Genomic DNA, 26,306 nt, shown 5'->3' on the forward strand with positions numbered 1-26,306 from the left:
TGAGCCCAAGTCCCAAAATGAAAAGGGACAGGTTTGGGGAAGGTGGGAATGAGAGGACACAGGATGACATGGCAGGCTCTGTGAGCAGCAGTTGCAAAGAGAATCCCTAAAGCTATGAGCTACAATGCCACTAGGGGGCAATCTGTGTCTTTCAGCATTGGAAAACATCTTGGGCTACACCACTGGTTCTCAGATCCATACTCAAACTACCTCTCAAAATGGAAAAGATCTTGGCCCCCAAAGGACATTCTACCCCCACACAGCAGGAAGCTAAGCTCAGTGTATCAGAACCCAGCTTGCTGATGCCTGTTCCTGATTAGTAATTAGCTAGTGGGTTAGTCATTGTGAGCAAGTCTAGCAGTTTCCATCAGAAAAGACAGTCTCTATCATATAAACATCGCCATAGATGAACCTCACTGGAAAAACCTACTTGGAATGACCTCTCTCTCTCTCTCTCTCTCTCTCTCTCTCTCTCTCTCTGTGTGTGTGTGTGTGTGTGTGTGTGTGTGTGTGTGTGTGTGTGTGTGTGTATGTGTATGTGCTGGAGATCAAACTCAAGACTTTCTACCACTAAGCTAAAACCTAAGTCCAAGATGACTGAGTTTCACATATAAGAGAAAAGCCATGCTTCATTAAACTGTAAAAGTTCAAGCTCAACATGACCCTGGAAGAGACCGAGATAATAAAATATCTAGTATGATCCAATGTTTAGATGGCAGAAGTTCTTATGCTGGTAAGTAGACATAAATGCCCCAGGAAACATCTCATCTCACTTTCCAGGTCCAAGGTCATCTGGGTCTCTGTCCTCAACTCAGGTGACAAAAGATTATTTAGGCAGCTATAAAATGTCCCCAAAGTCTTTAGAATTCCATACAGGAGGGCACATCTATGTGATTCTACTGGTAAAGAATATGTTGCTGATACCTGGAAAAATTTTTCACTATTCTATCACATAGACTAAAAATAAACTGCTTAACGCATTCACATTTCAAATACTCTCATTTTCAACTGGTGTCATGGGGCCTTTTCTAGTACCTTACATGGTATATATAAGAACCAGGAACCAGAAATGTTCACCTCTGTGAAATGTATGCAATACACTACCCAATATAAAGCTATTTTAATGATTTCACTTGGAGTCAAACATATCCATTCACAAGTATACAGCTATGAAGTATGGAAGTCAGCATCTCCGTATGATTTGCTACATGAGAGTCAAAGCACAAATTCCTAACGAGACCAAGGTGAGTGATATCAGTATCAAATAACCTCAGATCACACTGAAGAGCAATAACTAAGATGCTCAGCACGAAGCCTCTCTAGGACCTTACAACAAGGTAGTTGGAAAGGGATGTTGGGGACATAAAGATAGAACTCTCAAGAGGAATAGGACCCAACTGTCCACCAGTGTTCTTTAAGTTAAAGTGTTGGCATTCATAATAGCCTGTTAGAATACAGTCATGACCTTTTCCCATGAGTGGAGAGGACAGCTTTGCAGGATGTTCCTTTTCTATCTATAAGAGATACAGCAGAAAACATCTGACGTCCAAAAATTGGCATTGAGACTAACTAAGGGGTGTCTGCTGAGGCCCGTGGAGAACAGGTACAGATGGGACTAATGCCATTGATCTCCACATGGCAACCTGTACCCAAGAGCAAAGAACAGTTTCTTCTCTCTAAGCAAGCAAAATCTGACAGGCAGAGTATTAACATGGCCAGAGCCTCCCCCATCTAGATCTCCTCTAGCTGCCCACTTGGCAGGAGGGCCCTAGGAAAAACTGGGATGGGGAGAGGGCTGACAGAGATGACCAAATTGGGACCAAATCCCAACTTCACTGCTTGTTAGCTGAGTGACATTGAGAAAATAATCTCTCCTAATCTTCGTTTCATTATGTGTAAAGTGAAAGTAACAGTCTTTCTCACAGGGATGATAATGGTGATGAGAAAAGTATGGCCATGTTCAGTACAGACTCTCCCCCAAAATACTTCTGATCCTTATTTAGTCAGATCTATCCATGGGAAACCCACAGATGCTAAGTGATAGTGAAAGCTGTATATTTCTGTATCACTTTGTTTGACAAGAACTCCAAAGTTTAGACAAAGAGGGTGTCTGGATATTCATAGCTCCAAATACTGGGTTTTGCACTTAGAAAAAGTAAAGAAAGGTACTATGAGCTACAGATTTTCCATTAAGTTGTAATTTTAAGGCTGGATCAATAGATGGCAGCATTACAGAAACAGGCAGCTGTGTGGCAACCCTCACAAGAAAGATAGGAACAAAGAACCAAGTAGATGGACAGAGGTGTTGGGTAGGACCATCTCTTACTGAACACGTACTCTACATCTAACTCTTTGCCAAATAGTTTACCATGAGATGACCTAATTTAGAGTCAAGTGACTGGCTTATTTTAAAGGAGAGAAACATGAGCCCGAGTTAGCTTTCTCCAGCCATCAAGCCACTACCCATTAAGGGACTAGCTTTGTGTGAAAAGTCAGCTATGAGTGTTACCATCCCACCTTCCAGGTCACCAGACAAAGGTTCGCGGAGGTATCAGTACCTTCTCTACCCTGTTCTCTGCAAATTCATTCATGGTGCTTGCTTACAGCTATCCTAGTTCTTCTTGCCTGGCAAGCAGTTTAGGTTCCTGACTTTCTTGAATCCTAGTGTCTGACTGCTCTATTTCTAGAAGAGAATGTCCTGGGTCAAATCTCTGTGACTACTTCCCTCCTTTTCTCATAGTCTACAGCTCTCACCGTGTATCCAGGGCCCCACTTCTTAAAGCATGGTCTACGGAGCAGCATCAGCTCTGAAACACCTTAGAAAAGCAAATCTCAGGCCCCATCTTAGACTTACTGAGCCTGTATCTTAACAGGGTCCCAAAGGCACGTGTGAATAAATGAAGTCTACAAGGACCATCTAGCATCCCTTGTGCTAAGGGCTTTAAATGTCTCTAACCACAGCCAGTGAGTAAGGTGGCAAGATTTCCACCATATGCAGAAAATGCTGGACTCATCACTAGGGCCCATATTAGGAGGTTAGTATGTTTTGCTTTGTTTTATTTTTGAGATGGGTCTTACTGTATAGCCCTTGCTAGCCTGGAACTCACTATGTAGACCAGGCTGTCCTCAAATTCCTAGAGATCCACTTGCCTCTGCCTCCCTAGTGTTGGGATTAAAGGTGTGCTCTACCACACCCAACTATAGAGGCTTGTATTTTTAAGCCCTAGTCATACTACTGAGAAAGGCACACCTCTATCTTTGTGTCTTCTAATTCCTACCCATTCATGGCTCTGAATACTGAGACAGAAATCTGTTCATGGAGACCTGGGAAACCAGTGTCTGCTGCAAGGCTGTTGCCTGAACTTCAATTGGAAGGAGATCAGCAAAGGCAAAGTACTGAAACCCAACTGTCCGGGGATCCCCATGCAGGAAAGGACCTTTCTGGAGCAATGCTGTGACCTTGTGTCTAACACGAAGGAAAGAATAAAACTACCCCATCAAGACACAAAGAAGAAAAAGCATTCATGGGCACCTGGTGTCCATCAAGCACAAAGAAGCAAGAATTATTCTGCATAGGTCAGGTTGGAGACAGAGGCCACCAGTGGGCTAAAGCAATGCCCACTCACCAGAACTTCCTATATCCCATGAACACCTTCGCCCCACACCCTTCCCTAGCCCATGACAACTTACTTGCAATTCATCCTTTCTTACCTAAGAATCCTATGAAATAATAGGCGCTATTTGGCTTTCCTCCTAAAGCCCCTAAAGACTGTGGCATCTTAAAACACTCCTAAAGGGAAAGAGAACGCAAGATTCTCAACTCACTTGTGGACTGCTGCTCACGGATCTCTGTGCTGACATGGCAGTGTGATGGGCAGGCAGCAATGGGTTCAAGAAAAAAAAGAGACTTACTTTGAATGCTTCAATATACACAGGATTGATTTGGTTTATGCCCAGGCGGAGGGGCACAATGAGCAGCAGGGGTTTCCAGGCTGGGCACTTGGAAGAGGGGCCTTTACTCTGACTGGAAGCAGTCAGAGAATCAGGCAGGCTCTCATCAGCTGTGTAGGCACCCACAGGAAGAACACAGCACATTTTCTCTAGAAACAGGAGGCAAGAGACCTAGATGAGTCAGGAGTATCCAGCTCGAAGACCTTTTCCAAAAGTAAAAGAGAGAGACCTTGCATGCTGTCCTTCACACGTGGAAGGCCCTCTCATTTGCCAGCATGGACCAGCCAGCCCCATTTCCCACAGGAATGCCAGGCTATTTTTTTTTAAGCTTCTTGCTCTTCATATTGGCCATTGTGCACTTGCTTAGTGTCCAACAGGTATGCTAGACTCTTTCCAAGAAACTCATTTCTAAATTAGTCTTTAAGGGCCTTGGAATCAGGGAATGTATCTTTGTGTTTTCCTAACCTTCATGGCAGAAAAAGCAGGCCTGGGCAATGAATGGTAGGCCTCTATGATCTATCTACTTGTGACTCAACAAATTGACTATACACATTTTCACTCCTGCAGCAAAAGGTGAGGCACATCTTTGAGAAAAGATTTTTCCCATTCAGAAGACTGAAAAGGAAGGGAACAGAGCCATTATGCTCTCCTAGGCTCCCCTGTCCTTGTGGAGAAGGCCACAGCATCTTTTGAACTCCAGATGTCTGAATTAGAGAAGGGACTACACCCACCAATGAGAAGGCTAACAGCCTATGCACTCACTGATATCTTCAATGACCACTGTGTTATCCATCGAAACATAAACAGCCAAGGAATTCCATTCATCAAATAAAGCGAGTTTTCTGTGAAGCAACATATAATGAAATCACAACTGGAGAAGATGAAAATATCAGTTAGAAGTGGTACAATATATTCCCAGCATTCCTAATGTCGCTGCACACTGAGCCACAGAAAAGCCTGCATTTGGATTAATTAGCTCTGGCTTGACAGAGTTCTGGGAAATTTCATGTCCAGGGATTTGGAGAATACCACAGAACTACTATATCTGAACTTCTAAAAGAAGGCCCTGCTTTATAAAATGGAAAAATCCACCTCATCAAATGACAGTATTCCTACTGGAGGAAAGAGAGATGACATCTATGTATCTGTCCTGAAAATAATTGCAAAATATTTTGTTTTCTGAATTACTGATTTTCCTTTGTAAAAAAAAGAAAGAAAGAAAGAAAAGGAAAGGAAAGAAAGAACTGAAAGAAAGAAAGAAAGAAAGAAAGAAAGAAAGAAAGAAAGAAAGAAAGAATAATGATGTCATTAAAATAAAGTGGGGGCTGGTGTGATTCAGTGACAGAATACTTGACTAGCATGTATGAAGCCCTGGATCCATCCACCTAACCTAACGTGTGTGTGTGTGTGTGTGTGTGTGTGTGTGTGTGTGTGTGTGTGTGAGAAGAGAGAGAGAGAGACAGACAGAGACAGAGACAGAAACACAGAAACACAGAGAGAGTGCATGTGTGTGTACGCACATACACACACACATACACACACACACAACACCCCTCGTATGGAAGAATTGATCATGGAAACCAAGAATGGGAGAAAAGAGAAGGGGAAGATAGAAGAGATATGGGGTTCTCTCCCCCACATGCACTGGGAATACCTTTCAAGGAGGCTTCAGTTACAGATGACTTGAGAGGAGGCCCTACTGGTGAGCAACTGAAGAGAGATGACACATCTAGTTACATGATTTCATGGGAGAACTTATAAAGAAAGCTCTTTTGAAAAAGATACTATATCAGGTTTATGTAAAGTGCCTGCCTATTTCTCCCTTTGCTAGCTTTAAGAGGAAATGTTTATTCTTTCTACTTCTACAAAATGTAGGTAAAGTCCCAGTCTCACTAGATAAAAGAATTCTTTCTCCAAAGCAGCTCCCAAGAAGTACTCAATCATCACAGCACAATTTTAAACTGTGTGTGTGTGTGTGTGTGTTGGGTATGGTATGTCTATACACATGTGTAGAGACCAGAGGATGATGTCAGGATATCTTTCCTCAATTCCTCTCCACCTTACTTTTTAAATCAGGGTCTCTCACTTAACAAGCAGCTCACCATTTCAGCCAGCCCATGAGCTCATGAGACCTCCTGTCCTCCAGCGCTGGGGTTGTAGGCACATGCTCCTTGCTCTTTTTTATTACATGGTTTCTGGTGATCCAAACTTAAGTTCTCATGCTTGCACAGCAAGAACCTCATCCACTGAGCCATCCACTCAGCCCTCGTTACACTTTTAATTTACTAATTTTAATTCATTACCTTTCTCAGAATAACAATGGTGTAATTATATGATCACTGATTTCACTTACAATTACCATTGCTATTTTTCTTTTTTATTTTAGGATAGTGTAGAAGTGACATATGTTTAGTGGAAACCAGGCTTTGAACTTTGAGCTGGAATCATTCCCAGGGCTAGTCACACACAGTGTAAGACTTTGCAGTGATGCTCAGCAGTGGCAGGGAGCTGGCACTCCAAACAGCCAGCTCATCAACCAGGGAAACAGCTCACTTGTTAAGCTGTAATGTTCGATAGCTTAGATATAGCAAATACACTTTGGTTTCCAATATTTTCCAATTAGGATATCTGTCTTTTGCCGTGTTGAGGAACATATGTGCTATTGTTGACAGAGGCAATCACAACAAATCTGAACACACTTAAATTCTTATGAGAACGGAGGTGAATGGCAGTGGGCAAAAGGACACATGGGACATAAAAAAGGAAAAGAATCTTGGGGGTCAGGGTATCAGGGGAAGACAAGAATAACCACAGGTGGAGAGACAGGAAGGAAAAGAATCAAAACACTTTGATTGCAAATGACATAATGATATCTAACATAATATGCTTATTTAAAAAATCAATAAAAAAGAATGACCTCCCATTGTTTTATTGTTAAAAACCTCAAAATGCAAATCATGGAAGCAAGAAAGAAATCCTATTTGAAACCAGACTCAGGGCTCAGCTTAGTGAGTCTAATATTTTATAGATTCTTTTCTGGATTTGTCCCCTCTGCACATCTGGAATACTGCTAGTTTCTCACTCAGCAGAGGCAACGATGCCCAGAAGGTACTCTGACTAAAGCGAGAAAGCGGCCTCAGTGACGTTGTACTGGTAGCAAGGAATAAAGCCCATGATACAAGTTTTCCTGGGTCCCCCAGGAAATCCAGACTACTCACCTCGGATGCACCGCTCCAAGCATGCTATTCACTGAAGACTGGTTAACTGTTGGAACAAAGCCCTTCTCTACTTCATATGGAGTCATAATAGCCAGGAATTGAAATACACTACACCAAAGGAAGCCTAATGATCTCCATCTTCTGATCCCTACATCTAGCCCCAGGTTCTGGCTGCCAATTTCATTTATTCATTGAGCACTCACTGGGCACTTAGATGTAGCAGGCAGTTTTATGTGCTACTGCTACAGAATGAATGAGACAAATACAGTCTGCCTGTAGGGAGTTTTCATCCACTGGTAGATTTTCAGGAAGGAGAGAGCTACAAGAGAGAAGATGGCCTGTAGGTACTGATGACACTCACCCCATTTATACGTGACCTTTCTATCTTATCTTCTGTGGTAGAAAACAAATCATGGAAAGTAAGATGACAATCATGAAAGTATCACCTTAAATCTGCCAACAGATGACAAACTAATTCCAAGACTCCCTCCTCCAGTAGGTAATGAGTTCCTTGAGGCAAGGACTGCATCTCTGTTATCTCTGTATACTCAGTACCTAACACAGTAAAGGTACCCAGTAAATGCTAAATGAATTGGTGAGGTTAAAAAAACACATTTTATTTAGGGGGCATGTGTAGAAGTCAGAGGACAACTTGTTTGAGTTGGTTCTCTCCTTCCATTATGTGGTTCCCGTGGATCAAACTCAAGTTATCTAGATTGGCATAAAGCACCTCTACCCACTGAGCAATCTTCCTGGCCCATTAATGAGGTCTTTATTAGTACACAGGAGAGGAGGCTATTTCTTGCCTAAGCCAGTTAAGCCTCTGTCACTCAGTATGAACCTTTTAACTTCGAAAGACCCTCAGTTCGATGGTTCCCTGGCACATGAACATCCATCTGTAGGGTGAGAAACAGAATGAGTCCTGGAATATAGCCACATGTGTTGATACCAGTGACTACAGATCTGATATACCAAGACAGGGGTCTACACTTATCTGCATCAAGAAGTGTCTGAAAAAAAACTGGTAGAGATGTTTGATGGCTTAGCAGGAAGGGTGGGATTGCAAGCATACTTAGATGATGGGATGCTTAGTTGGCTGGGGATGGAAGCATAAGAGCAAGAAGAACAAGCAGACACCAGACTTTTACTTACTTTAACACCTGTGCAACTGTATTTGGTCCAAACCATTCGCCAATTGATTTCCCTTCTCCTACACCCATTTGAGCTGTTTTATGTGGAAAAATGAATATGTTAGCAAGATAGCTTCTGTGAGCCACAAACTCCTGATTTTTTTTTTTTTTTTTGGTGGGGACACATGAAAAAAGCAGACAGACAACTTAGTGAAGCCACATATAAGGCAGGGGAAGGGAAGAGTTCATAGACATTAATTTGAAACTACAAATTTGATGATCTTACCCATCTGATGGATCGAATAGCAACAGTCTTTTCTATCTAGGAAACACTGCAGGATCCTTTGGTATTCTTTGGGTTGTTCTTTTTGTTTCTCCCAGTTCCAATCTTGTGTGGGGGAGGGGGATAAAAAAGGGTGAACATCAGCCACTACTGCTTATTGCCAGGCAATAAATTAAAAGGGAAACAAGAGAGCTACATTTCGAAGGGAGGAATGGTGAAGTTGATGCATTTCTAAGGATTACTCACTTAGAAAGCAGACGGTGTGAAATGGAAAACTTCTAAGGGTTCAGTGGGTCTAAAGAAAAAGCTAGGGCTGGGGAAGGCAGCTGCGTGGTAGATTAATTGTCTAGCATGTGTGGGAAAGTTAAAAACGGAGGATGAACTTGAACAGAGAATTAACTTGCTCCAAGCTGGAGGTGGCTAACAATTACATAACAACAGTGTCACAAAGGTATTTCCTGGCAGCTACACTACAAGGATATAACCCAGACACCATAGTGCCTCATTTCTCCACAAACAGCAATGGTGTTTGTTCTTACATTCAGGCGAAGGGTCTCATGAAGGGAAGTGCTATTCTGACACACAAAATTTATGTGGAAATAACTCACTGCTGAGGGAAGTGCTTTTGAAAACTGTAGCCAGGTGGTGGTGGGCACTCCTTTAGTCCGAGCACTGGGGAAGCAGAGGCAGGTAGATATCTATGAGTTCAGGGCCTGGTCTACAGAGAGAGTTCCAGGACAGCCAGGGCTGTTACACAAAGAAACCCTGTCCCAAAAAACAAAGAAGAAGGAGGAGGGAGAGGAGGAGGAAGAGGAGGGAAGGAAGGAAGGAAGGAAGGAAGGAGAGGGAAGGGAGGGAGGGAGAGAAGGAGGGATGGAGGGAAAAAAGAAAATTGTATACTGAGAAGGGAAAGAAAAAATACTGTAATATCAGTATTCAGAAGACTAAGGCAGGAAATTTTCAATCTCATGGCCAGCCTAGACTATATTGTGAGTTCACGATTAGCCAACCAGCCAAACAAACAAGAAACAGGTGGGAAATGATCTAATTGGTACAGTGCTTGCCAGCATGAGGACTAGAGTTTGGAAATCCAGCACCCATGAAAAAAGCTCAGTTCAGGAGTAGTATGCCCATATAATCCAGTGCTGGGAGACAGTAGCTTGGTGGCCAGTCAGTCTGGCCAAATCACGAAGCTCCAGGTTCATTGAGAGACCCTGTCCCAAAAAATAATGTGGAAAAGGATTCAAGGAAGATATACTAACCTCTGGAGGTCTCTCTCTCTCTCTCTCTCTCTCTCTCACACACACACACACACACACACACACACACACCTGCAAATAGCCAGGCTTGGTTACATATGCCTATGAAATAAATGTTCTGGGATGGGAATAGAGGCAGGAAGATCATGAATGAATTTGATGCCAATTTGAGCCACAAGATCAGTTCTAGGCATTCGTGTGCTACATAATAGTAACATATCTCAAAAAATTGACCCTAACGTTTTTTATGCCAACCTTTTCTTCAGTACTAAGTATGGAAGTGATGGCCTTGTATATAACAGCACTCTTCTACAAAACGATGGCCCTGGCCCCATTTTTATAACACTCTTTCCTTTTGCTTTGGACACAGGTTTCATCATATAGCCCTGGATGGTCTAGAATTCACTATGTAGATCAGGCTGGTCTCAAATTTGTAGTGATCTTCCTGCCTCAGCCTCCTAAGTGCTAGGATTATGGTATAAGCCACTACCACTAACTTTCACACCATCTTAAGAAAAAATTCACAACAAGCTTTGGGAAAACAAAAATACTTGCTACCAGGTGTTTACATTCTCCTTAAGACCAAAATGCAAATCACCATAATTCTGAGACTCTCATCTGTGCCTTAAATACACAGAGCCCCAAAATGCTTCAAGGCCACATAGAACCTACTGAAGAGAACTGCAAAATGTTACACAATAACCAGTAAAGACAGGATTCATTTTCCTCTCAGCTCTAGGAATTTTGTCTAAAGGAGCAGATTTGGGGGGCTAACTTTACATCCATGATACAAAAGTCCCTCTGGAGGGTCTCTAAAGAGTCTGAATTAAAGACTTTGGAAATGTACCTGGTCTATAGGCCATCATCTCTGGATTCCTAATTTCCTCTTTGCTCCTAGTGTCTCTGAAACCAAAGGCAAGTTTCAGCTCTACCATATCCATAGGGCAAACTACAGGCAACTTATTTCAATAGCTACTGAATTATCTGGTCCTGGGAAAAATCTTGATTAACTGGCTGGCAAGTCCCATCAAATATGTTCTGATGATGGTCACATGAATACTTCATCTTAATTTTAAAGTGACTGAATAAGAAATAATCTAAAAAACACCTTACAAAATTGCCTCTCCTAATTCATTTTAACTACAAGATCTATCCAAATCCTTCTGGCTGCTTGATGTCATGCTGATACAACTATGAGTGCTGGTTGTGGGGATCTTCCAGAATACCCCCTATTTAAGAACTCACTTTCAGAAAAAAAAATTCAGCCTTCAAAATTTTTTAATGAATTAAAAGGGGTAGCAAGGCAGCTCAGCAGGTAAAGGGGCTTGTTGCCAAGTTCAGTGATTTGAGTTTGGTCTTCAGGACCTGCATGATTGAAAGAGAAAACTGATTTCCACAAGCACACTGTGGTATAGAGTGCACGCAACTGGAAAATAAAAGTAAGCCAAGAAACTCTCACAATGACAAGTATTGCATGCTTTCTCTCATATGTGGAATCTAGGGAGAAAAAAACAGTAAGGCATGAAAATGAATCAGGGATTATGAGGGGAGGATGAGAGAGAAAAAGGAGGTACAGAGGAGAGATAAGGAATGGTAGTAGAAGGTCTGGAGAGATCCCTCAGTGGTTAATAGCACTATATTGCTCTCACAAAGAACCCAAGTTTAGTTCCCAGAACACATGTCAGGTAGCTCACAACCATCTGTAACTCTGGCTCCAGGGGATTCAATGCCCACTTCTAGTCTCTGCAGGCACTACATCCATGTGAAAATACACACAAATATACATACAAACATAATATTAAAAGCTAAAAATAAAATCTTTTAAAAAATAAATGGTAATAGAGGAAGTGACTATGACCAAAATGTGCATGTATACAATGTGTGAAAATGTTACAGTAAAACCTACTACTAAATACAATTGATGTATGCTAATACAATGTGTAATTATTCTTTAAAACAATCATAAGTATAGATTAAGAAGTATGTATAGAGTACTTGCTAGACACAGAATCAGAGTATAAGCATTATATTCTCACATCTATGCTACTAGGGCCTGGACAAATCACCTCATTGCCACAAACCTCAGTTTTCTTGTCTATGAGCTAGAAATGACAATATATACAGAGAAAGCAAGCACAGAATAGTCAAAATTCCGTCAAGAAGGCAAGAAGCTCTATAACCTTCCCCAGAATTTCCCGATCCTCTCCAAAAACTGGCACAGGACCTGTGAGCACAGACCGCCAGCAAGTTCAGCAGCTTGATAGCATGGGAAATTGAACTTTTACTCAAATATCTGAACTGGTGTTCATCCAAGATCATTCTACAGAGGCCCATGAAGAAACATGTGCATGCCCCAAAGAAAATAAGAACAAGAATTACCAGAAGGTTGTTAAATAATGGAGCTGCCTCCTGAGGATGCTAATTTAAGGATTTCTTCATTATCAAAACTAAAATAGTACTAGCTTCCTCATTAAGCACTTCCTCTAGGTCACTTATATCCTGAGCTAGATGGGTATTTTAGAAGGAGTTAAGAAACAGACTGATCACCACACCCTTCTTCCTGTTTTCTTTGTTTTGTTTTGCTTTGTTTTTTTTTTTTTTTTTTCATTTTGTCTTATTTTGTTTATTGAAACAGGGTCTTGTACTGTAATCCAAACTCACAGCAGTTCTTTTACCTTAGACTTCTGAGTGATGGGAGTAAAGGTGTGAGTCCCCATGGCCTCAGCTTTTTTTGTTTTGTTTTGTTTTGTTTTGTTTTGTTTTGTTTTGTGTTTTGAGGCAGGGTCTCTCTAGGAAGTTTTGGCTGGCCTCAAACTCAGATATCTGCCTACCTTTGCCTCCTGAGTGCTGGGATTAAAGGTATATACCACCATGTCCATTTTAGGGCCACAGCTTTTTAAATTCAGATATTTTTAATGACTTATTCCAAAAGTAGTAAAAATGGAAATTCTAAATGACACATTTGCCCCAGGTTAATTCTGTCCCTGGAAAATAACTCTTGCTTAGTGAGTCATAAGGAAATAACAGCTAGTTTATTCTCATGATGGGCTTGGTTGACTTTTCAGCCCATCACTTGAGCTATGACAAAGCAATTCAGGATCTGCAGTTTTGTTACTGAATGGTCTTCAACAACAGCAGCAACTGATGTGGCAGATGTCTCTGAAACCATTTGTAGAGCAAATGGAACTCACCCCGTCCCAAGTGTCTACAGATAAGGGCTTGAGCCAGCATCATCTGTCCACAGCGCAGCATACATCCCCAGCCAGCATCAGACGAAGGGCCTGTTCCCCCTGTTGGCAAAACAGATGGGCATGAAAACGTGTTACTAAAATTAATCTTTTCTCAATCATCATCAGCATATTTGAAACTACAAACACGCATACATATACATGAGCTCTGAAAAGAGAGACAATAAATGTACTTAGAGCTCATACAGGGTTTGAATATAGGAGTGAAACTTGTAAAGACAATGCTGAATCAATGGAGACACTCTACAGTCAAAGACAAACACATGAACTAAACATGCCCCTTGGGTTTCTTGCTTGAAGACTTCAGAGCATGTATGTTGTTTTGGTAAATGACTACCACTGGTAACTACCAACACGGAGATTACCTTGACTAAAGCACAAATTCTATCACCAAGGGTAGACATCAAAATGATCAAAGACAGATGAAAGGTTCTTGACTATTCTAAATGTACTTAATGAAGTTTACAAGAAATAGATGAAAGCACTCTAGATTAGGCAGAAAACTAAGGTCTAGTTATACAAGCTAAGCCTCATGTACACATTGAGGATAATAGCACTTACTCTGCCTACTATCAGTAGGCATTATAAAAATTATACGAGAAAATACTTAACAGTGTTAGAACCAATATAGTATACTTGGTATTGAGAGTATGGTCTTATATAAAATGCATAAAGTTAGAAATGTACTACATCTTTAATATACACAAAGCCAGTTAATAATGAGACAATGGGTCCCATTTTAAGAAGATTTGATGCAAAGGAAAAAAAAACTCACATGTGGCCAGGATAAGCTCTACTAGGGTCCTATTCAAAAGGACCAACATAATCAGGTAACTTGATTTTCTTTTCCAACTCAGAAGTAAAAAAGTATTCTGGAGGTATGATCTCAGTAGTCTAGTTTCAAAGAAGTGATCATTCTTGTAAAACAAGTGGGCAAAGTTACTACTCACCCTCATCCTGACCCTTTTGTTGTACAGACTGAAGGAGCATTGCTGTGTCAAGAGTAAGGAGAGTGCATAGATTTTGGAGCTGGAAGGAGAGCCCTCAGGCTCTTGCTAATGCTAAGGTTAGATTAGCGCAGAAAGGGTAGGGTGAGCACATGATCAGAGTTGACTAAAACCTTGCCCAACTTTGTAAAGGTCTCTTACCCAAGCAAACGTTAACAGTTTAGAACCCCGGGGTACTAAAGATTATACTTTTCTGCTACTACGGCTTGAAAAACAAAGAAAATGTTTGTGTTTCAGTTTTTGGCCCTTCACGTAAAGTTTAATTTCACTCCAATTACTAGGTCCAATCTTGGTCAGACAAGTTTCTTTTTAGGAAAGTAACTTCCACCACCTATAGACTCTTTTCATGACACTAGGGAGTGACCACACTGACTGCTCACAAACATTTTACAAATTCTCTCAGATGCAACAAATTCACTTAACTTATCCAACTATCGTTTTCTTTTCCCCTAGATTGTATCTAGGCTAAATTCTAAGGGAATATATCTTAATTTATCTCTGAATGTCAAAATGCTTTCATTTCATGAGAAAATAATAGAAGGAATTATTTTCTTTCCTTCAAGGCCCAAGCCTCTTTAATAGTCAAATAGTACTGTATAGCAGTGAAGTTATTTAATAGCTAGATTTTACCCAATTAAAGCTCACTTGATTTTTGTAATACTACCTGTTGCAAGAACACTTGAAGGTGGGTCAAAATTAATACTAGTATAACACTACAACACCATGGAGCCTCATGTGATGGGATACTTCCACAATGACATTTTTGGATGAAATGTTAAACTTACCTGCTCCCCTAAATCAAATTCTTTGCCACAGTGAGCTGTTAATTCTGAGGTTTCTGTGATGTCATTGATAACCTCAGGCAAGCTATCTACAAGGAAGAAAGCACAGCACAACAAATGATATACCTACCAATCGGTGAAAATTTCCTTCTGTATGTAAACCATAGACGAGCACTTATATCAGACAACAGCTTAGATTTTTCTGTAATTAAATGTGAAATTAAAATTAAATCACCATATCCCATCAAAAAGAAATGCCTACATTTGACTTCTATACCAGTGGCAAGCTTATTTTTAGATAGCCGATCAAATCAATTGTTAAAGAACTACAGAAATTCACAGGAAACCTAATCTTGTTTGGGCCTAAAAATTCCAGAACTTCTCTCTCTTTACCTTCATTTTCACCAGAGCTACTCTACTGGTTCTTCTAATGATAGTAGATACTTCCTGTCTCCTCAATGATTTTCAGAGTCCCAACAGGTGTCATCATGGTGGTCGTGCCCAAATGACAAGAAATAGCAAAAGAAAGTATCTTAGATAATCCACTAAAACAAGTATCTCCAGCCTGAATGATGAGAGTATCAGTTCCCATCATTTATGATCTAAAGCTAGGAATTCATATGTTCAGAGGAGATTTACCTGCAGAAGCAGGGGTGTAAACACACATATTTAACTAAACATTAAATGTTCCTGCTAACTGTGTAAGAACTTTATCCATGGTACCTAGTGTCCTATTTTCATGTAAGCGACTGTATAATATCATAAATATCTTACATACCTTTTCAAAGCATATTTTTTTGCATTCTATGACGCAAATTCCCTTTAATCACTACAATTATGGCTTCTTCCTTTCCCTCCATACTTGGATATGGTTCTCTCTTCTCTAGTCATCTCTCCCCCTCTTAATATCATATCTGCATGTGCATTCGTATAGAATCTCTAGTCATTGTGTTTCCAAAAGCAAAAGGGAAAAATCAAAACTTTACCGTAGTTTCTATTTCCACCTCTTTGAGCAAATCAAGTAGAGCCTATATGTATTTTCTTTTCTTTTGTTGCCCCCAGTGCCTAGCCCTCATTTGGAGAGATGTTTAAGAGTAAGAGTTCAAGCCGCGCAGTGGTGGCACACACCTTTAACCTCAGCACTTAGGAAGCAGAGGCAGGCAGATCTCTGTGAGTTCAAGGCTAGCCTGGTCTACAAGAGCCACTTCCAGGACAGCCTCCAAAGCCACAGAGAAACCCTGTCTCAAAAAAAAAAAAAAAAAAAAAAAAAAAAAAAAGGTTATGAGCACTGTCACTGTCTACTCTTCCAGGGGACGTGGGTTAAATTCCCAGCAGCACGTGGTGGCTTACAACCATCTGTATTTCAGAACACCTAATGCCACCTTCTGGCCTCCTGGTGCACAGACATGAATGTAGGTAAAATACACACACATAAACTGAATAAATAAACTTAAAAAAAAAAGAATTCTTTTTTCTTGTCTTTTTAAGCACCACCCCCAAGATGGTGTCATGTTCCCTAAAATGGCTTCAAAATTGCTAAGGATGATATTAAATTTCTGATTCTTCTGTCTCTATCATTCTAGTGCTGAGCTAACAGGTATGGCCACCAGTCCCATGCTGGAGTGCTGAGGGGTTGAATCTAATAATGATGCATGCTATAAGTATTCTACCATCTGAGCTACAGCCCCAGCCCAAGAGTGTGGTGGCACATTCTTATAATTCTAATACTCAAGAGCCCAAGACAGGAGAATTGTAAAATCAAGGCCAGCCTGGGCTACATACGGAAACCTTGTAGCTGGGGTGGGACTTAACTTGGGTCTGCTACTTACTATATGTATAAATATATTACTCATTTTTTTCTGAGCTTTTGTTCTCTCATCTGTTAAATGAAGAGTAGCAATACCTACTTCATTGAGGCAATGTGAGTATTCAACAAGATAACTGGCATTTTATATATACATATATATATATTCACTTATAAAGCACATAGTTAATATCTAGTATACAATAATTTTATGTCAAATGTCACTCTTGCCTCTTCAGGCTCTATACCTTACAGTTGGCTAGAAGAATTCAACAAACAAAAATTCATTTTGAAAGGCATTTCCCAGCTAGACATAGTGTCAAATGCCTATAATCCCAACATTTGGGAGGCTGAGTGAGGAGAATTGCTGTGAATCTGAGGTCAGCCTGGTCTACTAGTGAAATCTAGGGTTCCAAGTAAGCTTGAGATGTAGAATAAAACCCCTTCTCAAAAAAGTGGGGTGGGGTGAGGGAAAACATTTCCAAACTTAGTATGTGAATAAGGACTTATGTGGCACCCTAGATTTTCCTGTTATTTAAAAAGTAGAACTAGAAAAGGTCCTCTTCAACCCTTTAAGTCCTGGAGAAGGAAGGGAAGGTTCAAAAAGAGAAAGCCCCTTTCCCGAGTTAGAACTAAATAAAGTCTCCCTAATGGGTGCAGTGAGTCTCCGCCTTCCTAATGCTGTGATTCTTTAATACAGTTCCTCATGTTGTGGTGATCCCCAGCTATAAAATTATTTCGTTGCTACTTCATAACTGTAATTTTGATTGTTATGAATTATAACATAAGTATCTGATATTCAGAATGTCTGATATATGACCCCTGTGAAAAGATCATTTGTCCTCCAAAGGGGTCTAGACCCACAGGTTGAGAACCAGTGGATCAAAGTTAAAGTCTCCCTAATAGCTAGATCTGCCCACTGTTCACAATTTTCCAATAAAATACTATGGCAGAACAGGCAAGGCCTAACTTCTCCTCCTGCCCTTTGATCAGATTCCTCCCATCCTTACTCTATGATAAAAGTTTCTGTAGATCTCTTCTTGGGAAGTAATATATCCCAGAGCTGCCTAATTCCCTGTTCAGGCTTTGTGCAGATGTAGAGTCCTTAGAGATTTCAGAGCAGCAGGTCTTTTCTACTCTTTAAGAATGCTGTGGTAGCTGTGGTTGTTGTGGTACACGTCTGTAAGCCCAGCACTCAGGAGGCAGAGGCAGACGGAGCTCTGTGAGTTTGAGGCCAGCCTAGTGTACAGAGCTAGTTCCAGGACAGGCAGCTCCAAAACAATACAGAGAAACCCTGTCTCAAAAAAAAAGAAAGAAAGAAAGAAAGAATGCTTTGGTAAATGGGAAAACTCGAGCTTCCTTTCCATCTACAACAAGTAGATAGATGTTCTATACAAAACCAAAATCATCTAGGACAGCACAGTCACTACAAGACTTCTTGTGTCTTATAATTGTTTCTGAAAGCCATAGCTTTCATGAAAGTCCCTGAGTGTTTTGTCTAGAAGCACAAAGACATAATAATAGTAAGAAACATATAGCCCAATGACTAGATACTGGTCAGTAATATTGTGAATGATGTCATGTATTTTTGAATCCCAAGTCTTCTGGAATTGGAGCAGGGCTTCTTTACAGAAAAGAATAAACTGACATTACTTTTGCAAAATATGCAAACAAAATCCTGTATCATGTAAATGCCTGGCTAAAGCCTCTCGGAGCCATCTCAAAGTAGTGTTAGCCCTTATCAAGACAATATTTTGTCAACCAAGAAGGAAAATGAGAAGGCCTTAATTAATCCCAGGCACCCGCTTTAGCTGGGGCCTCCCTGACCAGTGGCACCAAGCTTACCTGTTCTAAGAAGATGCTGCTTCCCCAAGATCCATACCAGCTCATCTGTATCCGGGAATTCTTCTAGGTAGTCAGTGAAAATAGTAATCTGGTTCTCATACTTGGACATAACTAAAGGAAAATGAAGGAGCGTAAACATACTATGCTTTTCTGATTTCTACCTTTTACCCTGAAAGTAGAAGGTCATCAGCTTGACTCGAAACGAATATTTCAATATTTAAATAAGTGAGTACACAGCAAGCACTTTCCTGAGCCACTTTCTCAGCCCTTCATATTTCTTTTGAGCCGTTTCTTTTGGCTCCATTTAAAACATCTGAGAAGCTGACTGCACAGAATTGCTTTAAAACTCTCCTTTCACGGGCCTCCTTCATAAACATCCACAAAAGCAGACCGAGGTAAGACAGTAAAGCTGGTGGACTTGGCTCCTGTCTGTTCACAGGGAATGCTACCAGGTTTATATGGTCAGATTGCTAGCAGCCAAGGCCTTGGAGTTGGCTGTGACAATCCTGGTGAATGTTCAATTGTCAGGATGATAACATTGTAGCTAGAAGACTCGATATTTTTACCGTGCTCTTTTTTCTATCTTCCTCACATGGCTCCTGCAAAGAAGGCTCATGAGGCTGATCATAAATAGAACTTGTTCTTGAGATTCACTATTGTGATACTGTGGTATAAAAAGAACTATATATTTGCTTGCCATCCCCATTTTCTGGCACACAGCTCTGAAAATCCCTGTCATTTCCTGAGCACTAGGACATCAGATGCATCTCTTTTTTATTTGTTCCAGGATTTGATCTTTGACCCTAGCTCCAGACACAGAGCTCCTAATCCCTTGGGATTTCAGGAGTGTCTCTTCAGTTCTAGTCAGGCTGTTCTTGGTGAGCTCTCCCTTGGGTCTAGTCACCTGCAAGGCTAAGCAGTGATTAAAAGCGTGGAAGCTTCATTCCAACCCCCGCCCTGCTGGGAGAGAAGAGAGACTACAGATCGAGTCAAAAATAGCTCATGCCTACATGATGAAGCTTCCATAAAAAAATTCCTGAGCCGAGGTCTGGGGAGTTCTGGGTATGGTAAACACATAGAGGTGCATGCAGAGGAAATAGAGGCTTCTTGCCTCTCCCACTTCCCATAGGTACCTTTTGTTTGGCTGTTTAATCTGCATCCTTTGCAATGCTTTTTTTTTTTAATAACAAATGGGTAAATGTCAGAAAGTACTTCCCTGAGCTCTGTGAACAATCTCTGCAAATGATTAAGCCGCAAGTGGGGAGGAATGTGCGACAGTGTCACAGGAACTGCACTTATAGCCAGATAGTAGAAACTGGTATCTCAAGTGTGGGCAATCTTATGAGACTAAATTTTTTTTTTTTTTTTGTTCAAGACAGGGTTTCTCTGTATTGCTTTGGAACCTGTCCTGGAACTCGCTCTGTAGGCCAGGCTGGCTTCAAACTCACAGAGTTCCGTCTGCCTCTGCCTCCCGAGTACTGGGATTAAAGGCATGCACTACCAAAGTCCAGCTGAGACTAAAATCTTAAACTACAGGATCAGACCCTAATCCCCAGGCAGATGGACAACGTAAAAGTCAATTAAATCATCAGAGACACAGTTGAGAACCCACCCCCTCCAGACACCTATACTTTCAGAGGTGCTGAGTAGTAAATGTGAGTAGCAAAAGCCAGTATTCCTGTTATATACAGCTATAGTTCTCTCTCAAGACAAAGCAACCAAGTGAAATCAAGCTAAATCCCATTAGTTCTCAGCCTCTGCTCTCTATGATTTGAAACGTGTTCAAGTTCACATTCACTTTTGTGGATGGGACAGGTCTGATAGAAGATTCCAGACTGATACTACTAGGGGTCCTGCCTCCAAATTATTTCTAAGTAACCTTCTTCTGAGGCAATAATTATAATAATAATATAGGTAGTAAATAGGTTTCTAAGCCAGTATGTCAAAATCTGTTTTAATCTGTAACTGGAAAAAAAAATGATAGCTCCATTTCACAATTTATGGTTCTATTTGCATGAGAAAATGCACTGTGAGTTCAAAGTTTTTCAAAAGCATCCAGTACATCCCATCTCCAAGCTCCCTAACCCCTCTCCAAAAGGAAGCTAGGAGTGAATAGGGACCCTTTCGTTCATCTATGAATAGAGACAAGGGCCCTCCCAAAGCAGCCCCTAAGCAGTCCCTAACAGTGCATTTTCCTGCATAAATGGCGTTGTGGGATACATTTAAGTCACTTGAAAATCCAGGTTGTTTACATTTTGTTTTCTAAGTCCAAATTGTGTTGCTTCATAGAAATAAAAGCTCTTAAATGTAATGGAGACCTTGCCAAGCATGAAGACAGGTGTCTCTACTCAAATGATTTTGTTGGGGGTTGAAGTCACAATCCATGGAAGCATGTTCAGAAACAGTTCAGTAAGAGCATTTTCTTGAAGCATACTACAGAATTCTCATCTTTCAGGAATGTAAGTAGCCTTTCTCTTTGGTTTGTTTTTGTTACTAAGATTGCAGTCTCTGTAGTGTTTCAAACCTAAAGAAGTTAGCCATGAGACAGCTATCACATTCCCCAGAGAGCACTCTGCCAGAGAACCTGTGCCCTCTTAACTTCTCTGCCACTGGCCTCAGGCCCTGGCCCACACACAGGAAATACCAGGCTAAAAATGATCATTCAGGTCAAGCCCTTCCCAGGGGGTGGTGGGTGACAGAGGCAGGGTGAGTCACATGGTGTACCTCTCCACCCCACCCTCACAGGCAGAAGAAACCAGGTGGAAACGAACACCCAGTGCTCTTCCATAGAAAGAAAAGATCATTTTTTTAAGAAGCTTGACAGGAGCATGGGAAAATGATGACCTCTCAGGCATACTGGTAAGAGTGAGGACAGGTGACACTGTATCAATGTACAGCTGGTATGCATAGAAACCTTGGATCTGTTTTTAGTATGGGCTGAAGGAAACAATTTCTCTATGGCCAACTCTGCCACTGTGAGTCATTGGCCAGCTATTTGGTCAATTTAGTACAGCCCTTTAAAGTCCGTGACAACTGCCCTGCTTCATTTAGGATGGCTCTGAATAAAAATGGTAGCCAAAGAATTCAACTCTGGCTCTTCACCCATTCTCAAGCTGTGCTAGGCCTGTAAGAAGGTCATTATAGCTTCTATTTGTATCCTTTCTCCTCTTAGAAGATAGACTCCCAGAATGCAGTGTGTCTGTCCTCAGAAAGTCCTGAGTCAAGGCTGCACATGCAGAAGAAACAGAAGATGAGTTTAGCAGAAATGGCACAAACAACCCAGAGTCTCCATCTAGAAAGTGCACCTGGGAATGCAAGAATAGGAACAACCCCAGAACTCAGAAGACAAAGCCACCTGAGAAATATTTGTCGTACCGACCCCCCCCCCAAAAAAAAAAACTCATTTCTGATAAAATTACTTGGGACTACCAGTTCTTCTCCTCACTCCACAAACTCCATTTGGCTAAGACTTCATGTTTAACAAACAAGATACCAAGCTTATAAAGGCCTGTTCTTCCAAGCTGTTTAAAGGTGAGGATATAAACATGCCATTTGGTTGACCAAAATTAACTGCTACTAGGCCTAGGGAAAAATAAACTCCACCTTGTTATTATTATTATTGTACTGACGTCTCTACTGGATTAGCTTAATGATTAAGCCATGATTTCCTTTAGCTCCTGTGACCAAAAAGCCTCCCATCCTTGACCAAGGGGATCTATCTATACATATGTCAGGGCATGTCTTCACCACCAATCCAGCCAGGTCTCGCTATCTTCCTTTTTCTCCTTGTGTAAAGCTCCAGAATGAGAATTTACAGCCATACAACTATGTTCTTAATATACACACAGCCTTGGAAATGCAATAGCCCTGTGTATACATGTGTTTTCTAGATTCTCAGGACTATCTCAGGCTTTTCAAAATCCCCCACCTTAGACCTCTGTTTTTCCTTGGAAGGGTTCTGTTCAGTTAGCCGGAAAGGTTATCTACTGCTTCAGGCAACTGAGAAGGTAATTGCATCTAATGGTTTAAAAAAACAACACCCTGGGTAAAAGGCTTTCTGCAACCCAGAGTCAAGGTCAAGTAAATAAGACTTATAAGACAGAGGACATGGGGCTAGTTCTTTAGAACTGAAACTGCTAGTGACTGCTAGACAGCTGGAGTTTCTGGGACTGCAAGTTGTTGATTTTCAAGGATATTCTAGCTACAAAGTACAAGGCCAAAGATGGGTCCAGGCAAGAAAAACTTCCACAAAACTCTTCTTCCCAATATGCTGCTGGTTTTCTTGGCTTCATGGACCCTGAATTGGTGCAAGCCTTTTCATTCCCAGAATTCTGAATAAATGAACTCTGACACATGCTACCTGTTTTTTTTTTTTTTTTTAATGCTTTTTGTTTGTTTGTTTTATCTGTTGCCATTAAGGAGAGAATTTTCAGAGGCCCTGGCTCTGCTATTTTTGCTGATGTCATACATTATCAAAGGAATGACTATATTTTCTCAGGGTTGTTTTGGAAAATTGCAAGTAAATGAAAAAAGAAGATAGCCTTGAAAAAACAAGATTTTTTTTTCTTGCTACAGTTTAACAAAGACACTTACAAAACAAGGCTCCAAGACACTGTGAACCTTGTGCCAAAGAAAGAAATGCCACAACCTCTCTAAGGTGGGGTCAAAAGGCTACAGAATCTCAGCAGGAATTTGCGATAGAGGTTAACTCCTTGTAGGTTCCCCTTTCTAACTACAAGCAAGGACTGCTTGTTCCAAATCAGCCTCCTCAGCAACAATGCATATTTATTATACTGAATACATGCATATTTAACATACTGGTAGGTCACATCTTTAAAATCAAAACACTCACAGGAGAAACCAGACACACCTGAATAGCTATCCATAGTTCATCCCATAAACTTCACAAGGAACCTACTATATTAGTCCTTTAAAGGTTTTTAATCTACAAGGGAAGATGGTTCTGGAATCAGATAATAGTAGGAGGTAGAACATATTATTAAGGGGAGTAAGGTAGAAGGTGACAAAAAGAAAGGACACAAGCCCAACTAGGGTGTAAATGAACCACTTCAAATTTAAGAAGTACAAATGTAGCACTTAGGAACTGGTAAGCTGGGCTTATAGGAACACATGGCCATATTAAAAGCATATCAGAAAAACCAGGCCCAAGAACTTATCAAATTCACCAGAGAGGGAACAGGTAGAGCACCTGCACCTAGACCCTAAAGAACACCTTGTACTGCAATGAAAAACAACCCCTAGTGACACAGATCATCTAATGACCTGGTATATTTGTCAAGGGACGAGCAGGTACTCGTGACTGTCCCCAGGGCTTTGGCTCAGCTTGGTCCTTACAACTACTCCAATTGTTGTCCCTAAGCCTGTTAGTCTATCTAGACCTGGCCCAAGACCTGGCCTCTATGGGTTCAACTCAGTCCAGCCTGCAACCCCTGCAGCTCAAACTCAGCTTTAGCAGCTCTCCAACTGGGTAGCAGACCTTACCACCAAAGGATGCCCTTTGATTCTGCACTGCATCTCTCTGCCAGTCTCCAGTGAGGCCTTTTTGAACCTTCTTGAACTCTGTGCAAGCCTTCTCAACCCTTCTGTAGCTATTCTATAACCTTCATACATAAAAATAGAATTACTTTTTGTGCAATGTATGAGCTGAGATTTAATATTAGTAATGAAGATTGTAATAAAACCAGGGCTACTTGGCAAATTGTAGCCAGAAGGCTACCAGTATAACTTATGAATTTGGTGTTGTCCAATAAATTCTGATTTTGGCTCAATCTCCCTAGTCGCACGTGCTTTCCTCTCCTCCCCTTCTCTTTCTCCTACTTCTCTCTCCATTCTTTGCCCCCCACACACACTTCCCATGTAGGAATAGAAGACAGAAGAGAGAAAGAGAGAGAAAGAAAGAGAGAGAATGAACATAAAAGAGGGAGCCATTATTGGTTTGAAGAGAAAACTGAACCTAAAGAAAGGTCTAGAGACCTACAAGACTGCCGCCAACTAACAATTTGAGTAACCGTGGAAAGGCTACCATAAATGCCCTTCCCTGATAATGAGATTGATGACCAACTTATCCACCATCATGGAGCCCTCATCTAGTACCTGTTGGAAACAGGAGCAAACACCCATAACTAAACACTGAGTTTCGAACTAGAATCCAGATGCAGAGGGAGAGGACAAGACCAGGTTGCAGAAACCCATAGAGACAGCTGACCTGAACAAGCAGGAGCTAACGGCCCCCAGTCTGATAGCTGGGAAGCCAGCATGGGACTGACTCAGACTTCCTGAATATGGGTCTCAGCCAGAAGGACTGAGCAGTCTAAGGGACCTCAGACAGTGGAGCCAGGATGTATCCCTGGTGCACAAAAGATCCTTGTGAACACATCCCCCATGGAGGGATACTGCCTTAACCTAGAGACAGGAGAGAAGTCCTAGTCCCTACTTCAAATGACTTGACAGATTTGCATGACCCCCACCTGGATGGCATTGCCCTACATGTGGAATTGGGGTTGGGATTTGGGAGGGTAGGGTGGTCAGGGTGCATTTGAGGGGGGGGAGAAGGTAAGAGGAAGGGAGGGAGGGAGAGGGAACTGGGATCGACATGTAAAATAAAAAATAATAAAAAAATAAATAAATTCCGATTTTGTTGAAAGACATAAACATGTGCATCTGTTTCCCGTATAGCATACTCACAACAATGGCAATTAAGACAGAAGCTGTAACGGGGAAGGGAGGGACTTCCTGGTTGAGGAAACATTGAACGGACTTGGCAAGCAACTCAGTGTAGGGTGGAGTAGGTGAAATTAAGAGACTAAAAAAATAACTTGTAGTTTTCAAGTGTGAATGATGAAATGTTGACAGAAAAATATAGGAGTAGGTGGGTGGCCAATAAGCTGGGAGAAACCAGAATAGTGTGGACTCATAGGTATGGGTGCCAGATTTAAGAAGACAAGAAGCCCACCTACAAAGGAACTTTGTAAAGTGGATGACAGGTTAATTTAAAATGCCTAGAAGTCAGAAGAAAAATCCAGAACGCCAGAAGTCTGGCACATTGTAGAATGCACCTTCATTTCTTTCTGCTTGGGTTTATTTATTGCTCTGGTGTCCTCCAGTCTCTGCTGAGCACAACACAAGTCCCTCTTCATTCATGTCCTTCCCTGTGCCTGATTCTTCTGACAACCAACAATTTAAATTTTTTTTTTTTTTTTTTTTTTTTTTTGGTGTTTCGAGACAGGGTTTCTCTGTGACTCCAGGACTCTGTCCTGGAACTAGCTCTTGTAGACTAGGCTGATCTCAAACTCACAGAGATCCACCTGCCTCTGCCTCCCAAGCACTGGGATTAAAGGCATGTGCCACAATCACCCAGCAAGAACTTAGAAATTTTTAAACTAAGCAATGATGAGAATGTTGCTCTGCCCATACCACCATCTATCTTTTCTGATAAGAGGACAGCACACTGGGTACATGGATGCAGAAACACATTTAGTGGCCATATGATGTAAGACTTGAAGCCCCTCTTCTACAATGGAAATGAGAAGAACCTTGATTCTTAACGCTTTCTCACTCATAATCCATCCACTCAGTAATTGTCACATGAAGTGGGTTAAAAGTATCCTACCTCCATGTTATTATACAAGTCACACTGGATCATAGAAGTCAAACTAAACTAAGGCAGCAGTAACCCTCCAATACCGAGCTCCTGACTCATGCAGAAACCATGAAACTGACACTATCCAGTCAAATAGCATGTTAATAGGTTTCCTGGTT

The 26,306-nt window shown here is 41.2% G+C and overlaps 1 protein-coding gene across 4 annotated transcripts in view; it reads right to left on the reverse strand.

Moving 5' to 3' along the window:
• Positions 1-26,306, reverse strand: part of Atg4a (autophagy related 4A cysteine peptidase) — a 52,630-nt gene that overhangs the window by 5,480 nt on the left and 20,844 nt on the right. For 3 of the 4 annotated variants that reach the window (XM_051178009.1, XM_051178011.1, XM_051178010.1), the window contains 8 exons: positions 18,528-18,638; positions 15,009-15,080; positions 13,033-13,131; positions 8,586-8,687; positions 8,322-8,394; positions 4,714-4,793; positions 3,913-4,100; positions 3,712-3,790 (listed from right to left, as the gene is read on the reverse strand). In XM_051178009.1, coding sequence (XP_051033966.1) covers positions 3,712-3,790; positions 3,913-4,100; positions 4,714-4,793; positions 8,322-8,394; positions 8,586-8,687; positions 13,033-13,131; positions 15,009-15,080; positions 18,528-18,636 — 802 coding nt within the window. In that variant the 5' untranslated portion in view covers positions 18,637-18,638. Of the gene's footprint in view, positions 1-3,711; positions 3,791-3,912; positions 4,101-4,713; positions 4,794-8,321; positions 8,395-8,585; positions 8,688-13,032; positions 13,132-14,881; positions 14,968-15,008; positions 15,081-18,527; positions 18,639-26,306 lie in introns of all 4 variants that reach the window. The other variant, XM_051178012.1, reaches the window with a different exon arrangement.

This window comes from Phodopus roborovskii, unplaced genomic scaffold, assembly GCF_943737965.1.
Source record: "Phodopus roborovskii unplaced genomic scaffold, PHOROB, whole genome shotgun sequence".
Classification (NCBI taxonomy): domain Eukaryota; kingdom Metazoa; phylum Chordata; class Mammalia; order Rodentia; family Cricetidae; genus Phodopus; species Phodopus roborovskii.